The following is a 25,256-nucleotide window of genomic DNA, read 5'->3' on the forward strand; positions in this document are numbered from 1 at the left end:
TGGAATCCCTTCAAATGTGTAAAACTTTTCTCATCCAATAAATACACAATGAACTCCTTGATTATCATTTCCAAGAGAAGAAAGCAAAATTGGTATTCTAAAATGCGCACTATTTAAGCAAACAGATCTTCCTTTTCCTGTCTGCTTATGTGCAAAAACAGTTTATGACTAACAGTTTACTCTTAGTTATTTATAAAGAAGGGAGAATTTACTATGTGTATATATAAAGTACCATTTTTTTTACTTGTGTGAATTTTGTTATTCAAATTTACATGTAATTTATGTCATATAACAAATGTTACACAAAGTTATATATTTTAAAATATATATATATTTAATTTTGAAAGCCAAGGTTTATCTAATTAGTAAATAAAATTTGTAATCTGAAAAACATAACTTGTTTATTTTACTTCTTCAAATTAAATTTTTCTGAACAATCTCAAATTTCAGAACAATTTTCCACCAAGAAATACATCACAATTGCTTCATTTGTACCTGGAGATGCTGCCTGGTAAATAATCTTATCACCTTCTCGCTCTGGTACTGCTGTGTGACAAACTGCCATCATTGTAAGAAATTCACATATTATAGGTGCAGTTGGCTGTAAGAAATAAACACATAATTTAGCCACTTACGTTTAAACATTTGACACTAATGATAGTAATACTACTTCATGCATATTTACTAAGAGTGCAGCTGTTAAATATTGAAGGTGTGGAAGTCAAGAAGCCAACAACTATTATGAAGAAAAAATATTTTTAACTAAAATCATTCATTATTGCACCCTCTCATTCCTTTTCTAAACATTTATATAAGACCATTTTGTCTTGTTAAATAGAAACAGTACAGCAAAAAAGGTAGATATGGTTGAATCTTGTTATTAAGGACAGGAGAGACATTCTAAAATGTTCATTTACCTAGTTCTAATTCCTGATCAGATCTAAATTTTAGGCATCTACTCTTACTGTGGTTCCACTACTTTGGGTTGAGGTGACGATGGCAGGGGATTCCTCTGTAAGGTTTGTCCTCTCTTTTTGCAAAAATGGCAACCTTAACCTGATACACATTTTACTAAATAAAAAAGGATTGATTGAGAAGTCTCCTTTGTACAATGGACTCTCATGGCCTGAGGAAGACAAGATCCTTTCTGCAAGAAAGCAGTCAGATTTTTAAAATTAAACATCTTCTTGTCTGGTTCCTGATGAAGAAAAATGTCATTCGAATTAATAAAGGAAAAATATTCCTCTATGCTCTTGGACCAAAAAAGTGAAATGACTGGAAAGGTAAATCAGAACATTATTTGAAAAAAAACTGTGTTAAGCCTCAAAGAGCAGACAAAACAGACAAGGTCCCTGATATGAGAAGCTTTGACTAGTGGGGAAAACAGAACATAGATAAATAGTACACAAGTATTATTTATTTATAGTGTGAAAAGGGCTTCAAAGGATAAATGTGCAAATATCATATAATATGATATAGGCCAGTCTGTGGTTGTTCTCATGACAATGTGATCTTTAAGCTGTTGAAGTTTTAGCCTCATGAAGAACTGAGCACAGTTTTCCATCAAGCAGGAATCACACATGACTGAAAAGGTCCTAAAGGAAGAAAGAATGAAGTGTGTTTGAGAAAATAAAAGAAAGCCAGTGTAGCCTGAGGAGAAAGAAAGGAAGGGTAGCTCCAAGTGAGGCCGAAGACTTAGGCAGGGGCTGGACCATGTAACTTTGCAAGTTGAGAGGGAAGCCCTCTGGCATGGTTTTTTTTTTTGTTTTTTTTTTTTTTTTTTTTTTTGCATTATGCGGGCCTCTCACTGTTGTGGCCTCTCCCGTTGCGGAGCACAGGCTCTGGACGCGCAGGCCCAGCGGCCATGGCTCACGGGCCCAGCCGCTCCGCGGCATGTGGGATCCTCCCGGACAGGGGCACGAACCCGCGTCCCCTGCATCGGCAGGCGGACTCTCAACCACTGCGCCACCAGGGAAGCCCCCTGGCATGGTTTTAAACAGGAGAGTGATGGGACTTGATTTACATTTGCATCATTCCAGCTGCCATGTGCAACAAGAACTGGAGGGGGGTAAAAACGGAAACAAGGAGAATGGTTAGGAGGCTGCTGTAATTCACCTGGAGGATACCAGTAGTCTGGACTGGGGTAGAGAAAGTGAGAATGAAGTGAAGAAGACATTTAGGATATATTACAGAAAGTCATATTGATAAGGGGTTAGTGAGTCATTACAGATCTGGAGACGGAGGGGAAGGAGGTATCAAAAGCAACCCTAAGTTCCTAGAATGAGTAAGAAGACAGTTAGTTGATGGTGCAATTTACTGAACCTGAGAACACAAGAGGGAAGAGGTGGCCCTAGGTCTAGATTTTGTGCATCTGGAAGCTCATGCTTTGTTGAAGGCAAAAATAACCACATGAACACATTGCTAGGGCCCTGCCCAGGGGCAGAGGTGGTAAGTCCATCAGCACTAGGAAGGGACTAGGTTTTGGGGTGATGAGCATGAGTCCAAGTTCTGACACATTGAGCTTGAAGCGACTGTGAGAAAAAATTGGGGGTTTAAACTTAGGAGACCATATCGTTTGATTGGATGGAATTTTAATTAAGTATCAGTAACTTTCATAAGTGGAATGTTCACATTGGGTGGCAGATGTCCGAAATTCTTATTGTATAGATTTAGCACTGGCCTATAATTCTGAGCAGGAAATTCATTTCTATAGATGTTTTGAAATTGTTAACAATGAGTTGTTTCATACAAATAGAGTTCTAGAATTAAGATATAATATTTTTAAAAAACAGAATGTTGATTAGTGACAATTATTAAAACTAAATTTCTAACAACCATGAATTCATGTTGGCCAAGTAAAAAGAATTTAGAGATAATAGATTTTGCTAATTATTAGACATGATCATGAAACTAAAAAAAGGAATATTTAAACATGGAAGATAATTCAGAGAAACACTCATTAGTTTTCATTTATTAATGAAAAGATAATAGTATTATGTTGCTTACATGATTATTTTGGAGGTTTTCCAGCAATGATGAATCACTAAATGTTTTCTCATCTCCAAACTGTGAGCTCTGCCTAAAGTGGAAAAAAATTGGAGCAAACTTGGTTCATTTATACAAGCCCACTGATCTGTTTGTAAGTTACTTTTTCAAAAAATTTTTTTGAATTTTATTTTATTTTTTTATACAGCAGGTTCTTATTAGTCATCCATTTTATACACATCAGTGTATACATGTCAATCCCAATCTCCCAATTCATTCCACCCCCACCCCCACCCGCCGCTTTCCCTGCTTGGTGTCCATGTAAGTTACTTTTAAAATAAATCATTATGCCTGCAAACTCTTAATAGATTAAATATAATTTAGTCTGTATTTCTAAATAAGACATTACAGATTTCATGACTGAATCATAAAATATTTTCAAACATTCTAAAATGTGAAAGTCTTTTGCAGTGTAATGAGTCTTTTACAGTTCATTTTCCTGGGGTAAAATTATGTTGTAGTCACATGAAATTTAAAAAAATTAATTTAAAAAAAGTAACAAAACTGCTGAAGTACCTGGAATTGAAATTTTCTACTTCCAAAATTTTTCCAAGTTTAAAAAATTTTGAGAATTAATGGAGGTATTATAAAAAATAATATTCTTTTACTTTAGCCATGAGAAATTATGTGAAGTGACAAATACCACATGATTATCATATGAAACTAAAATAAGAATAAACTGTTTACGTATTTCATCAACATCTATCTATTACTAACAAATACCTGATATATTTATGTACATATCACATTTACTCTGTATATAAGGAGAACAAACCATAAAAGTGTATGGGGTTTTGTGTTGTGGTTGTCTTCAGATCAGCAAACATGAACTCCATATGAAACAAATCAAATCAGAATTGCCTTTATAACCTAGCTATTACTAGTCTCATAGCCATGCGATTTAATATCAAAATGCTGAGATTCAAAGGAAGGACAAGAAACATTTACGTGGAAGTGTCAAACCCCAAGGGTATACTTTTCAATGTTCAGTGAAAATATATAGATAAAGCTTTTGCGCACAGATGGAAATATCAGAAATCGCTGAGGAAAAAAATAACATGTTCAATACTAAATAATCTTAATCCAGAAAGCTTTTTTTTTTTTTGCGGTACGCGGGCCTCTCACCGCTGTGGCCTCTCCCGCCGCGGAGCACAGCCTCCGGACGCGAAGGCCCAGCGGCCCTGGCTCACGGACCCAGCCGCACCACAGCCCATGGGATCCCCCTGTACTGGGGCACGAACCCGTGTCCCCTGCGTTGGCAGGTGGACTCCCAACCACTGCGCCACCAGGGAAGCCCCCCCTCCTCTAGTTTTAAAGATGAAAGGAAAAAAATCCAAGAACTTTTAAACAACTTATCAATGGGTGGACAGAAAAAAATTAACATACATTTCTCCTCCAAGTATTATCATTTCTTAAAAATAGTTAATTATTCAAGTCTCTATAAAATTTCCCTATTATTTATAAAATGTATTATTAATAGTTCTTAGTTATACTTCCCCACTTATTATTAGATAAATTGAAATGTCAAGGAATATTCACAGTAACATCTTGCATGTGGAGATCTATTTTCCCTCTAAAGAATTCCAGGCTAAAAGCCTTTATAAATCTGAAGATATGTCTTATTAATCTCACCAGTAATTCTTTCATTTCATAAATCACAGTTAACACAATTGATAAAACTTTCAAATGTATTTATAACAAATAACACTAGATACGCAACTGAAATATTTATTAATACATGGACACATCCTGCCCTCTATTCATCAGTGAAGCCTTCTGACAAGGATAATGGTAAATAACTCTTCTCCCAGGAAGCAGCTTCCTTTCCAGGATCATAAAAACCACCAGCAATTCATCTGCTAATCACACAGCCTGGGCTGGATAACTCAGGCATGGAGCTCTCACTACCCCTCTCCAAAATCTCACAAAATGTTCACTTTTAGTAAAAGTAAACATAAAATTAGGAAGCTCGAGTCATTGCAAAATAAGGACCAACTGCATTAAATGTAAAATAGTTTTAACTGTTAGTTGACAAAGCTATATGAATCTGGAAACTGCTCACAAATAAAAGTGCAAGCCAACATCTACATTTTGTTAAAATTTTCCATAGAAGTTTTCAAGTGACTCTTTGCCTCAAAAGGAGACAAAGAAATTATGGTGTTTTTCAAAAAGTAATAAGGCAGGGGTTGTAACATTAGGAAAAGAGAAAACTGAGCAGTTAACCCACAATGTCATATAACTTGCAGCTTCTTGTAGGCTGATTTAAAAGCTGTGATACATTGTAAATAATTATTTCCTGATCATCCTAATATGAAGAATCTATTTTTTATAGCAATAAAAATTGAGAAGATTCAGAATTTTATGAATAAATATAAATTAGAATAAATATGGCCTAATCAGTATTAGTTAATTTCTTTCTTTTTTTTTTTCCTTGGCCGTGCTGAGGGGCATGTGGGATCTTAGTTGCCTGACCAGGGATTGAACCCTTGCCTACTGCATTGGAAGTGTGGAGTCTTAACCACTGGACCGCCAGGGAAGTCCAGTATTAGTTAATTTCATACATGACAGTGTGGACTATGAAATCATGTCAACAAGAGAGTCATCAGAAAAAAAGGAAAAAAGTTCAAGCCATACCTTTTACCTTAAACCAATGGGTGAATGACTTAATAAAAGTACTAAAGTGATAAATAATTATTTTTAACTAAGTTAAAATATAACTTAGGAGTAGAAAAGGCCTAAGTATTACACATAATTCAGAAAACAAAACAAATAAAGAAATCTGACTGTATAAAACTAAAACATTTCTGCATAGCAAAAACTATTGCAAGCAAAGTCAAAAGTAAAATGACAAACTGGGAAAAAAATATTTCCAACACATATAATGAAGATTATTTCACTTAAAATAAAAAGGACTCATAGAAACCAATAATAAAACAATCAACAATGCAGTAGAACAATGAGCAGAGGATATAAACACACAGTCCACAAAGAAGGAAATACAAGTGGCTTTAAATGTACATTCAATTTTACCTCATAATGAGAGAAATGAGATTTAAATGTATGAGTTTGGCAGAAATAAAATTTGACAGCTCTGCTGCTATGATTATGGGAAAACAGTTAAACCATCTATCATTGGTGAGAATGAAAATTGGTGCAATTTCTAAAAAGGGATATTGGCAATTTCTATCAAAATTTAAAATGCATGTAATCCTTTGATCCAGAAATTCCAGTTCTAAGAATTTACACTACCTGGTGCAAAATGCTGTATGACCAAATTCATTCTTTGCAGCGCATTTTTAATAGCAAAAGATTAGAACCCAAAGTTTATTAGGATTGTTGCTTAAAAACACTGTGGTACATCCACATAACAGAACGCTATACAAAAAATGGGAGGCTCTCCATGGACTATGGACAAATCTCAAAGATGCACTATCAAATGAAAAGCTGGTACAAAACAGTATGTGTAGTATGCTTCACTTTCTATAAAAATATGAGAGAAAAAAATATATGCATGTATATGAGTAGAGTAGATGTGGAAGGATACACCTGAAATTGGTTACATTGGCTGCCTTCAGGAGGGGAAATGGAGGTTAGAAGACAGGTAAAGGAGGGAAACCTTTCCCTCTTTACATCCTTTGAACTCGTAACATGTTAATGCATTATGAATTTAAAAAATAAATCAAATTTAAATTAAAAATAAAAAAACACAATAAAATCCATGTCAGAACAAAATCCAATCCTGTCAGCTGAAATATATACACATCCTACATACAAACTAAATGTATACCTTATATACATATACATATACATGCTACACACATGCACACATGGGAAGACAAAGGCAGTCTGACTGCAAAGCACTGTTGTTTGAAAGGATCTACACCTTCTGCTTTTGAATGGTGCTACTGTTCCAAGTCAAAATTCCTTAAAGGGAAATTTTCAGAAATGAATTTGTTATTCAGTATCAGGTCCAGTCAAGTCCAAGGATATGAACAAGTGATTGAATTCAATTATAATATTTTTGTTAGACACTGGTTTTGACCAAAGTAATGAGATCTGCTTTTCTGTGTGGTTCAAAGTATTTCTGAAGGCAATTATAAAAGAGGAGTTCCAAAAACATTCTGTGAAATGGTTGCTTCATTGGAATAAATAAATTACCTGTCAAAGTGACTACTTTGAAGAACAACACTAATTTGGATGTGTTAGATCTCATTATTATACAGTCACACCTGGAAGAATGTTTTAGTGAGCCTAACGACTGCAGCAGAATAAATAAATACCACTCATTCCATACATAATTACAGACCAAAATGAAATGAGAAAATAAGACCAGAAAATGGTACTATCCACTGATACTGTGATAATACTAAAAACCACAGTGAAATGACTAAGCACAGAACACTTTAAGGTAATCCTCCTGGAGAATCACTCTCGCTAGCACTTACTTAAGGAAAAACAACAACTATCAGAAAGAATAATGAGAAACCATACCAAATAGTTAAGAGAAAGTGAAATAATATGTTATCTGGGATTTGCCTCAAAGTAATAGTGGGGGGAAATATAGAGGAATTGAAATTGGACTTGAGTACGTATTACTGAAGCGAGTGAATGAGTACATCTGTCTCCTTCTGTTTATGCTTGATATTTTCCACCAAAAAATCAGAAAAAAAAATGTAATGAAATATACAGTTTTGGAAAATAAGCGCATCTTAGGGCTACATGGATGTTGATAATAAGCAGATGTTTTTGTGCATTCCTCTAAATATTGATACTATCTGTCTAGAGAATGGTAGTTTTTTAATAGAAATGAACTAATCTGTAAGATCATATGTTAGTTGATGGTACTTGGCAATAATAAGAAACCCATATCAATTCTGGAGTAAGTGGCTACTGGCTGGGAAATGATTTCATCTCTGTAAACTATTTATACTAATAGATTTAAGTGAGTAGAGCTACAGCCATCATCCAATTATTTTTAATGTCAAGAAAGTGTTTTTGAAACATTATAGGTTTGCCTTCAAATTTGACTAAATATAAATATGTTAAATAATCTACATACACTTAAGTGTTAACTGTTATGTTTTTTTTTTTTTTTTGCGGTACAGGGCCTCTCACTGTTGTGGCCTCTCCCATTGCGGAGCACAGGCTCCGGACGCGCAGGCTCAGCAGCCATGGCTCACGAGCCCAGCCGCTCCGCGGCATGTGGGATCCTCCCGGACCGGGGCACGAACCTGTGTCCCCTGCATCGGCAGGCGTTTTCTCAACCACTGCGCCACCAGGGAAGCCCTGTTACATGTTTTTTGACTTGGTATTTTTGTGGCAAATATGGTTCACGTAGGGTAGTAAAATATATAGTACAGGCTGCAGGTTTTATATGTGGAATCAATGAACTTCACATTGAAATGGGAAGCTGCTGACAGTCAGACAAAAATAAACATTCAGATTTTGGATTAATATAGTCAGCTACACTCTCCAGTTTATCCTGGAAGACGAGCAGCATGAAGATATGGCCAGGTACCTGGAGCATAGGATTCAACCAGGATAACACTTTCAATCTTGGTTTCACTGGCAACATGAAACCAAGTGTATCAGATTAGGCAGATGCCAGATTTAGGATTGTGCGAAGTTGTGTCCCCCCATGCTAACTTTTCTCAAGTCAGTCAGTTAAACTTTACTTGCTCTTGCTACCTTAACAAAACAAGAAAGAAAGAAAAAATAAAATAACAAATAGTAAGGATATCTTTTGCTCTAAAAGCAGATATTTTTGCAGCCTGTCGGATGTAATATAACCAGCACCTACTTCATAACCAGGCTAAGAGAGGTTTTAACTCTTTCTCCCATGTCTACTGGTTGTATACTTTGGGGCAAGTTACTTATTAGCTTCTTTGCCTAAATTTCACCAACTTTAGAATGGTCACGTCAATTATAACTCCTCAAATATGTCTTGAAGATTGAGCGAGAGACACCAGAGCTAACACTTTCTGTGAACTTACTATGTCCAGACACTATTCTAAGCACTTTAAAAACATAATTCACTTAATCTTCACAACCTCCCTATGATGTCTACATTCTACCACATGAGGAATCACAGGCATAGAGGTTTGGTAATTGGTTCAAGGGCACCAGTAGGATCAGGATGTGAACTTCGGTGGTCAAAATCCGAAGTCTGTATCCTTGACAACTGTATAGGACCAAGGACACAACTAAAGTTCAAGTAGTGTCTGTTCCTTCATCTTTGCTGCCTACAGGTAACTACTGGATAGATCGGGAATCCAAGTATATATTTAAAATAAAGCTTACTTTATTAAAGAGTTGGCAAAAGCCTTCCCTTTTATTTAAAAAAAGTATCATTAATATCTAAGTTTATATGTAACTGCAAGTGGAATGGTACAAAAATTTATGAAAAAGCTGGCATTTTTTAATTTGGAGTTACCTAGTTTAGAATATCAAATTTCCCAAAAGGGTGTTTTACAAAAAGAACTTATTAAACAGATAAAATAACATCTTCTCTAATAGTGATAAAATCATAAAACAACCTCTACTGAAAGTAGGATATTTTAAATGACCTGAATAAACAACAATTTTTAACATTTCCATCCAATCTTAAGAAAAATATGATGAAGGTAATTTCCTTCCCTTAATATGTGAGTTACCTTAGAAAAATATATATTAATCCTACACTCATGAACAGTGTTTAAAATTAATTGAATTATGTTAATTCTACAGAAAAGCAACAAGTAACAAGATATAGTCAAAATTTTAACTACGTTCTCAAAAGATTAAATAAAAGGGAATATCTATATCATTAAACTTGAATTACCCACCAACAGTAAGATGCTTTGGCACATTTAAAAAATACTAAAAATTATTTGGTTGTGGGTAGGTGTCAAAGTGTATGATACTCCAAGCAATGAGCTTAAATATAATGATTCATCAGTTATCACCGGAACCAAACATCTGCCTCTGTCATTAACCCTAGGTAGTATGAGGTTTACTGCAAATTGTTACTAAATTTCCACTTTACTGAAATAAAATCCAAGTTGAAAAATATGGCTTAATCATAAGATACATGTGTAATCTGAAAATAGAAATGTAACCACATATAAAGCCATGTTTTCTAGAGTTACCAGCATTAAAGGAACCTGTTTTCTGAAATTTCACTTGCCACCAAATCATGATGAACTATCAAAATAAACTTATACCATTCTAAATAAAAATGTAAATCCATGGGGGGATTTTCAGGTAAGATAAAAAACCCCAATACATACTGAAATTAACCCTATAAAAGGCCATATTTAACAATTCTAAAATTAATTCTATTCCAATTAACTCTAGTCTTTGGTAACATGGTTTTCCAATGTTTGTTCCAGACATTTAATTTAAAAAAATGTTTATTTTCTAGCCTCTAAACAGATTTAGTAAATTAACAAAAATAAATGTAAAGGAAATTTTCCACTCTGTGGGTGTGTTTCAGTAGCAGCTTTTTGTAGCTCTGTAGAGTATGTAAATAGCGGCAGAAGGTGGCAGTGCTGAGCTAAAACGAAAAAGAAAATTTCTGGAGCTGTAGCTGAATCTTAGGTAGTCCACAGCCCAGGGACTCTGAGTTGATCATTACATATTTTATTACAGATACATAGCTCTATAAAACTCTAGCAAGCCTAAACTTTGAAAGAAATGTTTATAAAATGACTAAAGGTTATTTGATAGGAAATCAGGGATATTCAACAGATTTTAAGAAATACTTTACAACGTTGTCACCCTGCCTGGTCAGTAATTTTTTCAAAAGTAGTGAAATGTGTCTAACAAAACAATAAAATGCAAACCTTTTAAGGGGATTTATGAGACAGAAAGGTCCATGCAGCTTACCATTCATCAGGAGAGCAGCCATAATCCTCAGGTTCAGGGACATGGCTTCAGAAAGCAAGAGGAGGGACAGAAAGAAAGGACAAAATAATCACAGAAAGGCTGGAAACATAAAAGCATGAATAAGGGAAGTACTGAGAGACAGATCTTGAAAAAGTTAAGAAAATAAACTTTTAGTTAATTTTGAAAGAATGGCAGTTAGTACAGTAAGTATGATTTATGGTAACTAAGCAGATTTACAAAGTTATTCTTTAACTGGATAGTCAACTTGCTTCTTCACCATGAAATTTCTTGATTTTATGCAGAGAATTCAGTATTCAGTAGGAAATACTGAACTTAATAGTTTAAATATATGCTAAAGCCAATGGAAAATTAATCACATATTGCATAATCAGAATAAGTGGTTTAGTGAAACAAACATGTTAATACCTAAGAACACAAACAATCACACTGATAAAATCTGCCAAGTATTGAAAACATTTTAGAAGTAAATCTGACTACCATGAGGGGATGGTTCTTTAAAGAGTTATATTAAAGTAAAACTCAATTGCATTGCTATAACTAAAGGGGACCAAGCAAAAACACTGTGTCAAGGTTCTGCCAAGTTGCACTGCTGTTGTACAGCAGACCTGGATCTCATACCTGGAGAGGGGCTTGTACTTCTCAACTCAGGCAGCTTTTGAAAAGCCTCAGAGCTCAAGGCTTAGGGTCACTCTCCTTGGGTGTGGTCCAGCCCTGGCAGATGTCGAGCGCTATTCAGAATGTGATGAGGTAAGCAGCAGGCGACCCACATACCTGTTACTTATTCTATCTGCATGAGTTTCTCCAAGATCATTGCTCCAGCGGCTCTGGTGTGTATGTTCTGTCTGGTTATTTGCCTTTGTGGGTCAGTGCTGTTATATCTGCTTGGTAAGTTCTTTACTTAAGCCAACTCATTCTTGATCTCAGCCTTAAGCATCACAGTCCCTGATCTCCCTGATTAGATCACCCTCCTCCCTGACTCCCAATCACAGGCTTACACAGGCCTTTGTACTGTGTTATGATTTTATATTTGTCTGTATGATTTCTTAACTATATCCATTAACCTCCAATTAGACTATAAACTTTAGGAGGACAGAAGCCATGTGAACTTTTGCTGATCATTAAATCTCCATCAGCTAACAAAGTGCTACATACATCTAAGGCACTTTGTTGAGGCATGTGAATGAACAAATGGTGTTTACCCAACTTTACCCACCAGTCATGGTGAGCAGTAAGATACATTTATTGGTTATACTATAGACCTTGGGACTAACTATTTTGATAACTGTGAGGTTTCTCATGGTGAATCTCTTCTCAGTGTTAAAGAAGTTGCTGAGTCTTTCAGTAAACATTGCTAAACGAAATATTGTGAAATGAAACTACTCACATACTGTTTTCATATATAAATAAAGATTGCTTTTAGGAACATTTGGTTTTTACTTAAAGGGAAAATGTCAATGAAATGTTTTTAATACTGATTAAAATGACTTGCCCATACAAAAAATATTGTTTAGTTTGCTTCACAGAATCTTTTTTTTTAACCTTAGAGATTGTACTCAGTTCATTAACTCAGCCTAATAGTAAGATCTAAATCATCAACAAAGATAGTACTTAGGATTATAGTCTAGAACAGTCACTGTATTGAGAATTCTAGCCACTAGACATAAAAGCCTCCTTACCTTTTCTGGCATTCAAGTAACTGTGATAAAACTGAATTATTCCCTATAGGAAGCAATTTGCTGAAATGATGCCTTAATAAATGTTTAACAGAAGAATTTCTAGTTTGTAATAAGTTAAATTTACAAATATGACATCACAATTTATTTACATTTAACTAAAAAAAACCCTAATGAAACATTCTAATAAGTTTAAGCATGGTGGCATTTCTGACAAAGTTGATCTCTACAAAATAATCATCATTGCTAGATATGTACAAATCTTATGTTATTGCCCATCATGAATCCAATTTAGGGCCAAGGTTATATGAAATGAGAGAAAATTTACTAAGACTAAATTTTGGAGTATTGTTTTACGTGTTAAATATTTTCTTCCTACAAACCTGTGGAATACACTGAACTAGGCAAAGACTGTACTGTCAAGAGACTTCAAGTCTTGTCCTTCAGACTGATAAAAGCCAACAGAACTCATCTTTGACTCTATCTAGGGTAAAAGGAGGCTTTAGTTTCTTAAAAAATGCTTAAGAAGCATCAGCTCTGAAATCATTACCCCAAAGGCATTTGTTAATACATGAAAGTTTCTGTTATTTTCCTTTGTTTTGCTGTACTCTGAGGAGATAACCACCATACTTTCTTCTGCTGGAGCTGGAATTGTACGCATGTAATACCTCCCCATGTTAAACAAGTGTTAAACACTCCTACAGGGCAGGCTGGACAGTATAACCATGTTATGGTTCCTATAATCAAAGAGTGCCCAGAGGAAATGCCAACAGAAAGGTAAGTTTTCAGTAATCACTTTTTCCTGTGGAGTTTGGTGGAATTAAGTAACAGCCACATGTCTCTCCTACTGTAAACATCTGAGTAGTCTGACGTCTCACCGTTTCTCCAAAGCCTTCATATATCAACAACTCTCTACAATGCTGACATTCCAGTTGTCCATCGGGAATGTTTAGGGGAGGGGATGTTGATAAAAACTCGGTCGGGGTTAAGGATCCTAAGAGCACATACACAACTTACTGGAAGTAGTTTAACAACTGGCTTCACTCAACAAGGCTCTTGGTATTCTTGAAAACATGACACATTATCCAAAGAAGAAACGTATTTCTGTTTTCACAGTTAAAAATTGCAAATAAAGGAATTCCTATTTTTAAATTTCTAAACATGTTAGAATTTTATACCTGAAAAAGAATCTTGGAGATCATCTGGTCTCACCACCCTCATTTTAAAGTGTTTGGAATATTTGAAAGGAATTGTCTAGGGTCACATGGTGAATTAATGACAAAGCTAGGACTACGACTCATGCCTTACAACTGCACATCAGTGTTAAGAGATGTGATTTTCCCAGGAGGAAATTTGTTTCATTGCAAACTTAATCTAAATGATGACAATATTCAACTCTGAATACTACTTTAACATTTGCCAGTCTCAAACCCACTCTATCATAATACATAATACATAATTGTTAATGACCATATCACCAATAGATACAGGAAGAACAATATTCTTTTACCATAGTTATTCTTTACAACTACTGCTTGAAAGTGTTTAAGGACTTGTTCCAAGAGTAAGAAAAAATCTTATAAAATGCAAAAGAAAAGAGCACCTAGATATCATCCTAGTTTTCTGTTCTGATAAGTTCACAATCAATAATTACTAATTTGAAGAACTTGCTTATTCAATTGGACACTGGACAAATTAAAAAAGGATGTCAATTACCAAACAGAACCCTCTAAAAGTAATATTTATGAATGAATGCAGAATTTGTGTAAAAACAAACATCACCATAAATCTGTCAGCAAGTATAATACAACAAACTCTAGAATCACAGTAGGCCTTTCCTTCTCTCATCTGGGATAACTGTGGGTTGAATATATAAGTGCAAAATGTCAAAGATTATGGCTGAACCTCTCCTGCCCCACCAGCAAAACGAAGAGGCCTGTAGCAACTGGGGGGAGGAGAGAAGAAGGCGTCTTTTGTCTAAGGGAACTGGGAGATCTTCAGATAAAAAAGGGAAGATGCAAAATGACATTCAGCCCTGGAAATAGTAAATAGGCTTCTTAAGTTAGCAGCCTGCCCTTACAGTGTAAAAAAGCCATTACGTCAAATGCCTTTTTAGCTTCATTTACCCACATAGTTTGAAGTCAATTTTAGTCATACTCTCTACTAACCCAAAGAACATCTGCCTCCATCTATTTCTCTTTGTAGACCCTGCATATGGGAGTAATCACATGCGTTTAGAATTTTTTTACCAAGTGGTTGTTTATTTGGTTTTAAATAAAGGCATTTTCATAATTCAATACCCTATTTTTATACTGGCTTACTGCTTAGAGACAGAGCATGAGTGGGGAAGGGGTGGGTACAAGCCAGAAAACCCAAAAGCAAGTGCCCTTGTTTGCAGGGTTAAGATACCAACATTTACCAGTCTTACTTGTAGATAAAGATAGTTGGAAAATCTGATAGTAGGCCAAGGTCAGTCAGCCAGGATGATATTTCATCTTTTGAGCATGCCTTTTTAGGAAATGTAGAGATTAATTTTCTCACATTACCCTATAAAGTGTTTCAAAAAGAAGGCTTTTGAGCAGTTTAGGCAAGAATACCTGGAAGTAAGAAAAAAATGGGTGCTCAACAAGCACATTCTAAAGGATATTAAGAGCCTGATAAGAGTATTTGATGATATTTATTATCTCCCAGATTTAAGAGTTTTGTGTCCCTACCTCCTTCCCGTCATCAGAAATTTAGATTGCTCTGTGACTACGAAGGTGGAGAGATGATAAAAAGAAATCAAAGGGCTAACTATCAGAGAAAAAACAATATTTTAACTTGAAAACTGCCCAAGGACAGACTGCATGTTTTAACACATGCAGGCTGTACTCTGACTTCACGACAATGGAGAGGGAAGTATATTTGTACCTTATTACCAGAGCCAGATAGAGACCTTCGGCAGCTCTGAACACTGAAATATTATTGGGCAGAGCCCCTGCCTCATAGGTAATTCCAAATGAAAACAATACCAAACTATAAAACACAAAACGTACATGTATGCTAAAATTAAAATAGCTGCCTTTTAGATTTAAAAAACTCCCCTAATAAGAACTCCGCAAATTATACCAAACTGTTAGCATTAAGTAAATCTGTATATCATACTCTAAATAAAGGGAAAAAACTCACCCATAAGCAACTCCAGCTATGGTGCACTTCTTAAACTGCATTACATTGCATGTCAAAGTACCAGTTTTGTCAGAAAATATGTATTTTACCTAAAAAAAGTTTAAAAATTCTCATTAAGGTTTCAGAGGTCTTTTTAAGCCAGGTTTTAATGAAAGGAAAAAGCCTTACGTTATTCTTTCTATCAATTTTGTTACATTGTAGGGGCACAATGAATGCTATTAACTGACTACTTTCTGCACATCATTAAGGAATATTTTCAACTATTTCTTTTCGTATTTTAGCAATGAATCATATATGAAAGCTAGTCTCTCAAGCTAGCAGAAAAACTACAGTCATATAGAAATCCGTCTTAATATGCTTAATGTGGTCTGAATTTCCACTAGTAAGTGCCTCTATAGCTACTTAACATGCATAGAGCACTAAAACATCGGCATTTCTCAATATAACAAACAATTATGGGATTGGCAATGGGTTGCAATTAAAATTAACTTCATACAACATCTGAATTGGTAAGAAAAAGGATAATTCTGGCTTAAATGCTATTTGAAGAGTAAGAGTTAGCAAATGGCAATGGTACAAAAAAAGGAGAAGAATCCTTTCTTAACTAATACATATAAATGAATTACAAATATACACAGATATGTGAATATAGCACGAACTATAAATCTCAAATTCCTGCTTGACTTACACAACTTCATTGATAAACTAACTTTTCCTTTCTTTCTGGTCAAAAGCTATACACAATTTTAATACTGGGAGTTTATAACTCAAAAGCACTCAATACTTTACATACTAATCAGATTATATACTGAAGGACAGCTTTCTGTGTAATATCTTATCCTGAGAACAGAATATGCATTAAATAATGTTCATTCACTAAAAATGAAAATTGAAAGTCAGGTAGTAACATGTATTTATGCCAATCATTCAAAAAATGGAAAATTAGGAGCTGTCAATTCATCTGAAGTTGCCACATATGGCAGAAATTACACCAAATCTGACTTCCAATTCAACATATCAATAAGAAATTTAGTTTACCTGGCCAAGTTCCTCATTCAGATTAGATGTTCGAGCCATAGCAGCAGTGTCTGTGGGTTCATAGTGCATGTCAAGATCCTTTAAAAAAAAAAAAAAGAAAGAAATCCTTGAATACAACTCATAATAAGAGATTTAGTACAATTTTATTTAACTGGTGAGCAACGTATGTAACACTCTCATCTCCTGTCATCACTAACCGTTTCAGTTGATTTCCTAAAAGATACTCAATACAGAATACCATATTTCACAGTAAGGGCAGAACAGTATGGTAGGTAGAGCATGTCTCTGGAATCAGGCAATCCTGGTTTACTATCATTCCACCATTTCCTAGATATGTGACCTACTACAATATAAGGATTAAATAAGATAATGTATGTGAAGTGCTTCCTACTGTGTCTGGCACAATGCTTTACGTGAGTTAAAATAACAGCAACGAAACATTGCTCAAATAATTTAGACTTTAAATCCCTGGAAAAATTACTTAAGGGATTCCATCTTGTACTTCTTGGTCAAGTTTCTTACACTGTATATACTTGAAAGTAAAGAACATTTTATTGACAAGCCAGGGTTTACTGATTTTCACATGTCAAATGAAAAGGCCAGATCTGATCTCTCCTACATCTGTATTTCAGACTGATCAACATCGGTTCTGGAACAGGTACCTTGTTTTAAGAGGGATAGTAAACAAATGGGCAATGTTTAGACAGTAGTAACTGCAATACGGATTAAGTTGTAAATCATGTCAAATGAAGAACGGGAAGGAGATGGAGGATACTTAGTCAGGGGGTGGGGGTGATAAAAGAATAGGCATGATAGCCAAGTTCAAATATTTTGTAAGGCTGTCATTTGGAAACAAGATTAGACATGTTCATAAAAGATCTATTGGGAAGAACTAGAAGAAAAGGAAGGCAGTTACTAATCTCATTTCCACACAAGGAAGAAACTGCCTGGTAAGGGAAGACCTGTCAGGAATGTTAGAAAATCTCTGCATATTAGAAAGGCAGTTGAAAAGCATAAGCCTGCTGGGTTCATCCAATACTAAAATTATATAATTATTTGAAGCAAATATTACTTTTGAAAATCCAAATAAAAAATAAAGTGATTGACTAGTTATTTGATTTTCATAATGAGCTACCTTATTATTTCTGTAAGTGGAAAACCTTCAGTAAGTTTTAATTGTACTTATATAAATTTTATTACACCATTTTTCTAGCAACAAATCTCCTGCATGAAATTAGCTATGCCTGCAACTCATTTCAGATTTCTAAATTATACTGATCTTTCAGCAATGAATTTAGAGATTAAGGTTTGAAATGGATCACTTACTATGGAAAGATAATGAACAGCTGTGAAAGTAGCATAGTTTTAAAAATCCTAGTATTGTTCATATTGAAAGACTTTCAAGTGATTTTAAAAAATCAAAAGATAATAAAAAAATCAAAATAAAAGAGAAAATTAAACTTTCTGGCAGATTAGGTTTAAAGACTTAATTTACATAAATTCATTAATTTTAACTTTGGTAAAAATTACTGAAATTTAATTGAAGAAGAGTAAAATTTTATAAACAAAACATTTAGGAAACAGATGTCCAGCACACTTTTCTAAGATTAAAAAAAATTGAGAATAAAAATTAAAAATAAAAATTCAAGCCCAGCTGAAATTGTTTACAGTGTGGAAAAATAAACTACAAAGATTTATAAAACATGATAGAAAGCCTGGTTGCTACAAGTAGCGAATACGGTATTATTTCTATAGTGCTCAACTGTTTATGAAGTTGTTTGCTATGTTGCAAGCGTCCTTTGATCTATATAACCGCTGTGAGATGCAGGTAAAGCATGTTTTATTTATTCCCGTGTGATTGGCCACGAAAATAAGTCTCAAAAAAGTCAAGTGGCTTGGCAAAGTTCACACAGCTAGTGAAATCCATTATTTTAACTCTAAACCCTATGATTCTCGTTTTCCCCAAGACCACTATGTAACCAAAAAATAGGTTTCCTTAACTACAGACCTATTTTCCCCAGCTTATCTGGTCTGTAAACTTGTGTGATTCTGAGATGAGAGACTTTGTTACGATTTTCACATGTCAAATGAATTTATTATTATATTATATTAGGCTCAAAAATATTTTGAAATGTTGTCTTGTAGTCAATAAAAAGTAAGGTGTAATTAAGATTTTTTTCCTGAAAGATCAAAAGACCCTATCAGGAAAAGGACAAAATGTATGTTTCATGTAATAAAAAACAATAATAATTCATATTTACCCAATTTATGAAGTATGCCTGGGTAAATTTCACCACTTCTAATGTAACCAACAAGCTGATAGGAATGAGATTATTGAAAAGGATGATGAAGGTCAAGAAATTCAGTCCAAAATTATTAGCACCACCATCTGTTGGGGGAGGTAGGAAAAAAGTCATTTACAGTTTTATATTTTGTTTGCATTAACCAGAATTTTAGCGTAACAAGAATTTTCTGTATTATATAGTATATCTAAAAGTGTGGGAGGAACACTGTGCTGATAGCATGTTCTTATTCTCAAACACAGTCTTCAAGATAGAACGGCATTATTTGTGTTCAAGGTGTTGTGAACCCTTTTAAGAACTGCATAATGGTACTAAAAAGAGAAAGTACTACCACGTATTTCAAACCCATTCCAACCAAACATGAAGTTTAGAGATATTAGGGATAGGACGGAGGTAGAATCTCAACCAGGTAGAATCACTTTCACATGAATTTTTAAAAAGCATTTCCAGTTTGAAGGATGTCTTAAAAGCAAACAAACAACAGCAGCAAAACCAACCCAGGTAGCTAAAACAATGTAGGGCTGAACCCTAGGTAAATTCAGCTCTAGGTAAATTATATTCTTCCTCTTCAATAATGTAAGTAGAACAGTTATCCCAGATAAACTGTAAAGTATATGAAGAAACAAAATCATGGTAGTCTTAACAATTCTAATGTTGAAATAGCAAACCAACGACTGTTAAAAAACAAGAACCTTGGAATAGCTACAAAGCTAAATCAATATAATAAGAAACAACTGAGAAAATCAGTTGTGATATAAAATTTTACTAGAACTTGTTTTCACACACTTGGAAATTAAGTATTTATTGGTTAAGTGCTCATCAAAAGGAAATGTAAATTTACTTCCCAGAAATACTCAGTAAAAAGATAAATGATCCAAAAAGGAAACTACTTAATAGTGCTTTCCCTAAGAAAAGATGACTATTAAAACAGAATTCACTGCAATCATGAGTTCAAATGAAAGTACATTCAATTTAAACACTTTAAAAACATGTAAAATACTTTTTGGTGCTTTAAATATACTCAATCTGCTTTCTTTACCAGATAGCTATGTAACCACTTGTGTTAAAATATTTAAAAGAATAAATTAATAAAATTAAAATAACATTAATAAAATAAGATTTTATACTATTTTAGAGTACTCACTATATTTTTAAGGATTCTGAAATTTTAGAGATTGTAACATTTTACTTACTTTTACTGGAAATTGCATTGAAAAATAAAGATTAAATGCCCAGTTATCTTGGCAAGAAGGTTTTCTTTTTAGAAATAGGAAATTCCAAGATCAGTTGTGAAACAAATACATGTTTTAATGAAAGAAAAAATAAGTACAATAAGTACTTTAATGCTCACAGTTTAGATTGAGATACCAGTCCTTTCCAGAATGCCTTCGATTCCAAATGGCTGAGCCCACAGAACAGACAAGAGACATGGCAATCAAGATACAAAATAAAATCAAAATTTGTACATTTGTAATCCGTTCTACATTTGAGAGTTTAAGTGGTGGACTTGTTGAATTCTGTAAAAAGAAACAAAAGATGAGTAATAAGAAATGTGTACAAATGATCTAGTAATGTGTATCTAGTATTTTGGTGAGGATGACAAAGTCAGTCACAATTCAAAATCTACACATGGTTCAACACATGAGAATTATATGGAAAACAATCAGATGTAATAAGCTGTCAAAGGTTAACCGCCTCTTTTCCTTCACTGTATCACCCAATCCTTTTTCTACGATGTAAAGCAGTAAGAAAGAAGGAAATAACATTCCTTTTGTAGACATGGCTTTTGCATTGTGGCAGGTAAGATGAACAATGCATTATCTGACTACCTAAGCAAACAGGGTAGACTAAGGCATCTAGCATCTCAGCTCCTGAAGAGAGGCAGAGAAGGTGACCTATGTACCCACAGCCAGAGACCTGGAAATTCCAGACTATGAAGACAACATTTAAAGGATCTCTGGTTTCCAGATTTTTTGGTGGCATTTAGTAATAGTTTTACTGAACACAGCAGTAATCTAAGTAGTGTTATCAAGAATAACAGAGGCAAGTTTCCTGAGCTGTATTTAATGATAAAAAATGATCTGTGCTAACCACGGCATCCACACGACAGAAACTTAAATGTCAAAAATCAACATAAAATGATGATTTATAGAATTTATAGAATAGTTAGGGGTGGAATCATTAACAGCAGTCCTGCTTGCCTGTTGATAACATCTTTGTGACTTTACAATGTACAAAGTTATCAGCCCTCAAAGCAGATTTTCATTTAGTGCCTTAAAACTGAGTTTTCCACACCTACCTCACCACTGAACACTCATGATATTATAATGTAGAGAGGGAGCATCCACAGGCATGTGTAAATGTTACAAGTGCTAGGATTAAAGCTGATTAAAAATGGCTTAACATAAAAATGCTGTGAAAAACAGTCAACATCATAGTTGACTATTAACAAACAAGTTTTTCTTTCAGTTTTATAAAAAATAAAAATAAGTTCTAAAATGTGATCATTGTAATAAAATAAAATTAGAAGATAAATCATGCAGAGCACTCATCGTCACACAGACAACTTTTGTCAATCATTCCAATAGTCAGTAAATGCTGCCAATGGACTGGTATGCAAAATCATTGGGTGTTCACGCATTGGTGATCTCCGTGGAACGTTCTAGTGTTCTTGCATGGAGTGAGCCATTTCACAGCCCCACTCACTGAAGAATGAGATCTGGATATAGAGTGTGGGGCTCAGGTATCTATGACAGATGATCTGCTAGGTTTAGAACTACAGCACCGAGACCTACAAATAGCGTATTTTCAAAAGACTTGGGTCCAAAAGGTTTTCATAGATAAAAATCCCACCTGCATCAGCTTGGTGTCATGTCCAGTGTAGACAACTATTCCATGAACCCACTGTGTATTTCTCAACTGAGCACCTCGAAGAAGAATCTGATCTGCTCCCAGGGGAACAGTGCTATGACAGATTATGTTGACATTAGAAACGACATTTTTCCAAAATGCTTAAGAATTCTACTGCCACTATATAGTTCCAAGAAAGGTCCTGTTATGAAAATAACCCTTCTTACATTTTACTTTATTTCTAGAAAAGAAGTTATTTTCCTACCAATAAGAATAATCTTCTTACACAAGGACAGCTGGAGGGAAGCATTTCAGTTGCTTCTTCTTACCACCAAAGCAGCCATTTCCTACAACTTCATTATCCAAGACAGAGGCAACAGTATGGAATTCAGAGGCTCATTCTCAAACCTGTTGAAGACTTTTCCTGATTTAGCAAGTCCACTTAGGCTTCTGAGATATTTGAAAGGAGTGAGATTAGGAGATCTGTTCCCCCTCCTCCACTTTCCTTTAAATTAAAAATAGCTTTGTGCACAATAAAGGTTCAAAAAAATACACAAGGTAAGATAAATACACAGATCTCATCATATACTTGCACTGCCAACCCTGCCCTCCAGAGATTAAGTCTCTGTATTAAAACCTCTAGGACATTCATTTATTGTATTTGAAGATCAGTCTTCCAAGAACTGTGAATAAAATTGTAAGCATCTAAAAGTCTTAAACACTCCTCTGAAATGACAGCAAATTGAGGCTCTCCATTCCATATGATTTAAACTACCTCTTTCATGAATAAGGGCCAAGCGGGGTCTTTTGTGGGTTTTTTGCAAGGCTACCCACTATGGTAGGCTGTAGGTTGATACAACCTCTCATAGAGCTATCAGAAGGCTACAAGCTATCGCAAATATAGTGGGATTCTTAATGGAAACGTACTACATAAAATTTAATGGCTCAAAGATTCCTATCACTACTGCTTCATTTTACTGATTAAAAAAAGCAAAAAAAGAAGTCAAATATAAATAAAAATTCATAAAATAAAAATTCCAGGAAAAGGAAGAGGTTATTCCCCCAAGAAAAGTCTCCAGAAACACAGAATTTATCTGTCAGAGGACACAAATAGAGACTGAAGCTTTCATTTCTGGTGGATTTTTATAATCCAGTAGGTGTCTAAGGCTAGTAGTAGCTTGGGCCTGGGACCTTCTTTTAGGAACTACACAAATGTCACTGGCTCAGATGAAATCAATCTAGATAGATGGGTAATGACAGCATCTAAAGCCTTCTACTTAAGTAAGTAAATTCTTAGGAATTAGTGTATTCCAATTTAGTCAAAGAACACAGCAACTATACCTCTCATTCTTCATGTACAACAACATGCCTTTCAGACCCATCTTAAGATCTGGGGTGCACTTCAGGGGTGGGAGGAGTCCTCAGGCCTAAAGCAGGTTTCCAAGAAGTTCTTGGGAAGCTGCTGGATTATGCTCTGGGGCACATATGTGCCAACTGTTTCGCACATATCCAATGGGGTATAACATGGCAACTGGCACCTCAGCACTTGTGGTGTGCATTGATCGGAATTAGCTACAAACTCTTCAAAAGAAAAAAATGCTTTTCAATTACAAGGACTCAACAAGAATGAGTTATTAGTTTTTCACCAGAGCTGGAATTCCAAAGTCTCTGGCATTAGACAATGACCCTCATCCTTAATGGCATCAAACTACATTAATTCTAAACTAAGGGGCTCTAAGAGCGCTGGGTAATCACTGTAAAAGTCAAATGTGCTACAGGCACAAAGATATTGAAAATCTGTTTCCAGCTTTCATTTAAATTGAAGCATATTATATAAATGCTATCTGTACCCCAAATCTTGGCACCATCATACAAAGTTTCTCCTTCACTGTGTGGATTTGTTTGGCATTGATTTGCTGGGGAACTGATAAGAAATGGAAGCTGGCCAGTTAGGAACATCAGGCTACAGAAACATATTACTTGTATAAATGTCCAAATCTATCATTAGTCTATGTTCATGGAAAGATCACTCTGTGAAAAATTTAGAACAATATATAATTACTTCAAAAATTACAGGAAAACTTTTGGTGGATCTGAATGAGGATGACAGTCCAGGGTACTCAAGTGTCCTTTAGAATTCAAATACTGTAATAATGGAATTACAAAATACTGAAAGCACTGATAATCTCTCAAACTGGTGGCGTGAGCTAGTGCGCTTAGCTGCATTTAGTTGGCTACTACAAATGCCTAGTAGGAAAGGAGAAGGGAAACAGAGGAGACCCCACCCTTCCTGCCAAGTTCTGCCCCATTTCTTTGCTCCCCTTTGTAACAGAACTCCTTGAAAAAGTTGTCTATTTTTCAACTCTTCTTCTATTATCTCAAACCCACTCTCACGAGGCTCTGCCTGTCCTAATAGAGTTCAAGGATCTCCACTTGCTAGATCCAACTGTTAATTCTCAGACTCACTGTATTTGACTTCATGGTACTTGACCATAAGCAACATGTGATCCACTTTAGTCACTCCCTCTGCCTTGGTACGGTTTCTTCACTCTCTCGGTTTCCATGCTACCAACTTGATCTCAGTCTGTTTTGCTGGTAACTCCTCTCTTCCCAACCTTAATGCTGGTGAGTCTTAGGACAGCCCTTTCCACTTTTCTAACTATACCCTTTCACCCTTGGTGATGGCTTTAAATATCCATACCAACGACTTCCCAAATTTATCTCATGAACCCGGATCTCTATCACAAATTCCAGGCTTATATGTTTAACTGCCTCCTGACGTCTCTGTTTGGACATCACAAACTTATTAAGTCCCAACCTGAACTGCTGATATTGCCCCTTGAAGAACTCCAGTGGATCCCCATTTCACTCAGAATAACATCCTTACAATGGCCTACAAAGCCTTGCGTGGTCTGGCCCACTATTCTCTCTTAGCCCTTCTTCTACTACCCTCTTCCTTGGTCATTCCACTCCAAACACACTGGCATCTCTGCTGTTCCATAAATACTCCAGGCACTTTCCCACTTTCAGATGATGTAACCATACAGCTAATAATTTGCACTGTCTATTCCTTCTGTCTAGAATCTTCTCCCTCCAGATATTCAAATGGCTGACGTCCTCATCTCTTACTCACCTTTGCTCAAATATTACCTTCTCAATGAAGCAACATTTACCTTCTGCAACCTCACTAACTAAAAGTGATTCCCTCCCAATTTTTTCCAAAGCATTTATCACTTTTTAACATGGTATAAAATTTTTTAATTGTCATTTTATTGTCTGTTTGCCCTTCCCT

General features: G+C 35.1%; 1 protein-coding gene across 4 annotated transcripts in view; it reads right to left on the reverse strand.

The window, feature by feature from the left end:
• ATP8A1 (ATPase phospholipid transporting 8A1) overlaps positions 1-25,256 on the reverse strand; it is a 242,792-nt gene that overhangs the window by 141,639 nt on the left and 75,897 nt on the right. For all 4 annotated transcript variants that reach the window (XM_082611029.1, XM_082611027.1, XM_082611028.1 and 1 more), the window contains 7 exons: positions 21,968-22,079; positions 20,466-20,631; positions 19,073-19,200; positions 16,812-16,889; positions 15,774-15,862; positions 3,007-3,079; positions 496-601 (listed from right to left, as the gene is read on the reverse strand). In XM_082611029.1, coding sequence (XP_082467155.1) covers positions 496-601; positions 3,007-3,079; positions 15,774-15,862; positions 16,812-16,889; positions 19,073-19,200; positions 20,466-20,631; positions 21,968-22,079 — 752 coding nt within the window. The remainder of the gene's footprint in view (positions 1-495; positions 602-3,006; positions 3,080-15,773; positions 15,863-16,811; positions 16,890-19,072; positions 19,201-20,465; positions 20,632-21,967; positions 22,080-25,256) is intronic.

Source organism: Mesoplodon mirus (assembly GCF_964341445.2).
Source record: "Mesoplodon mirus genome assembly, chromosome: 2".
NCBI classification, from domain to species: Eukaryota; Metazoa; Chordata; class Mammalia; order Artiodactyla; family Ziphiidae; genus Mesoplodon; species Mesoplodon mirus.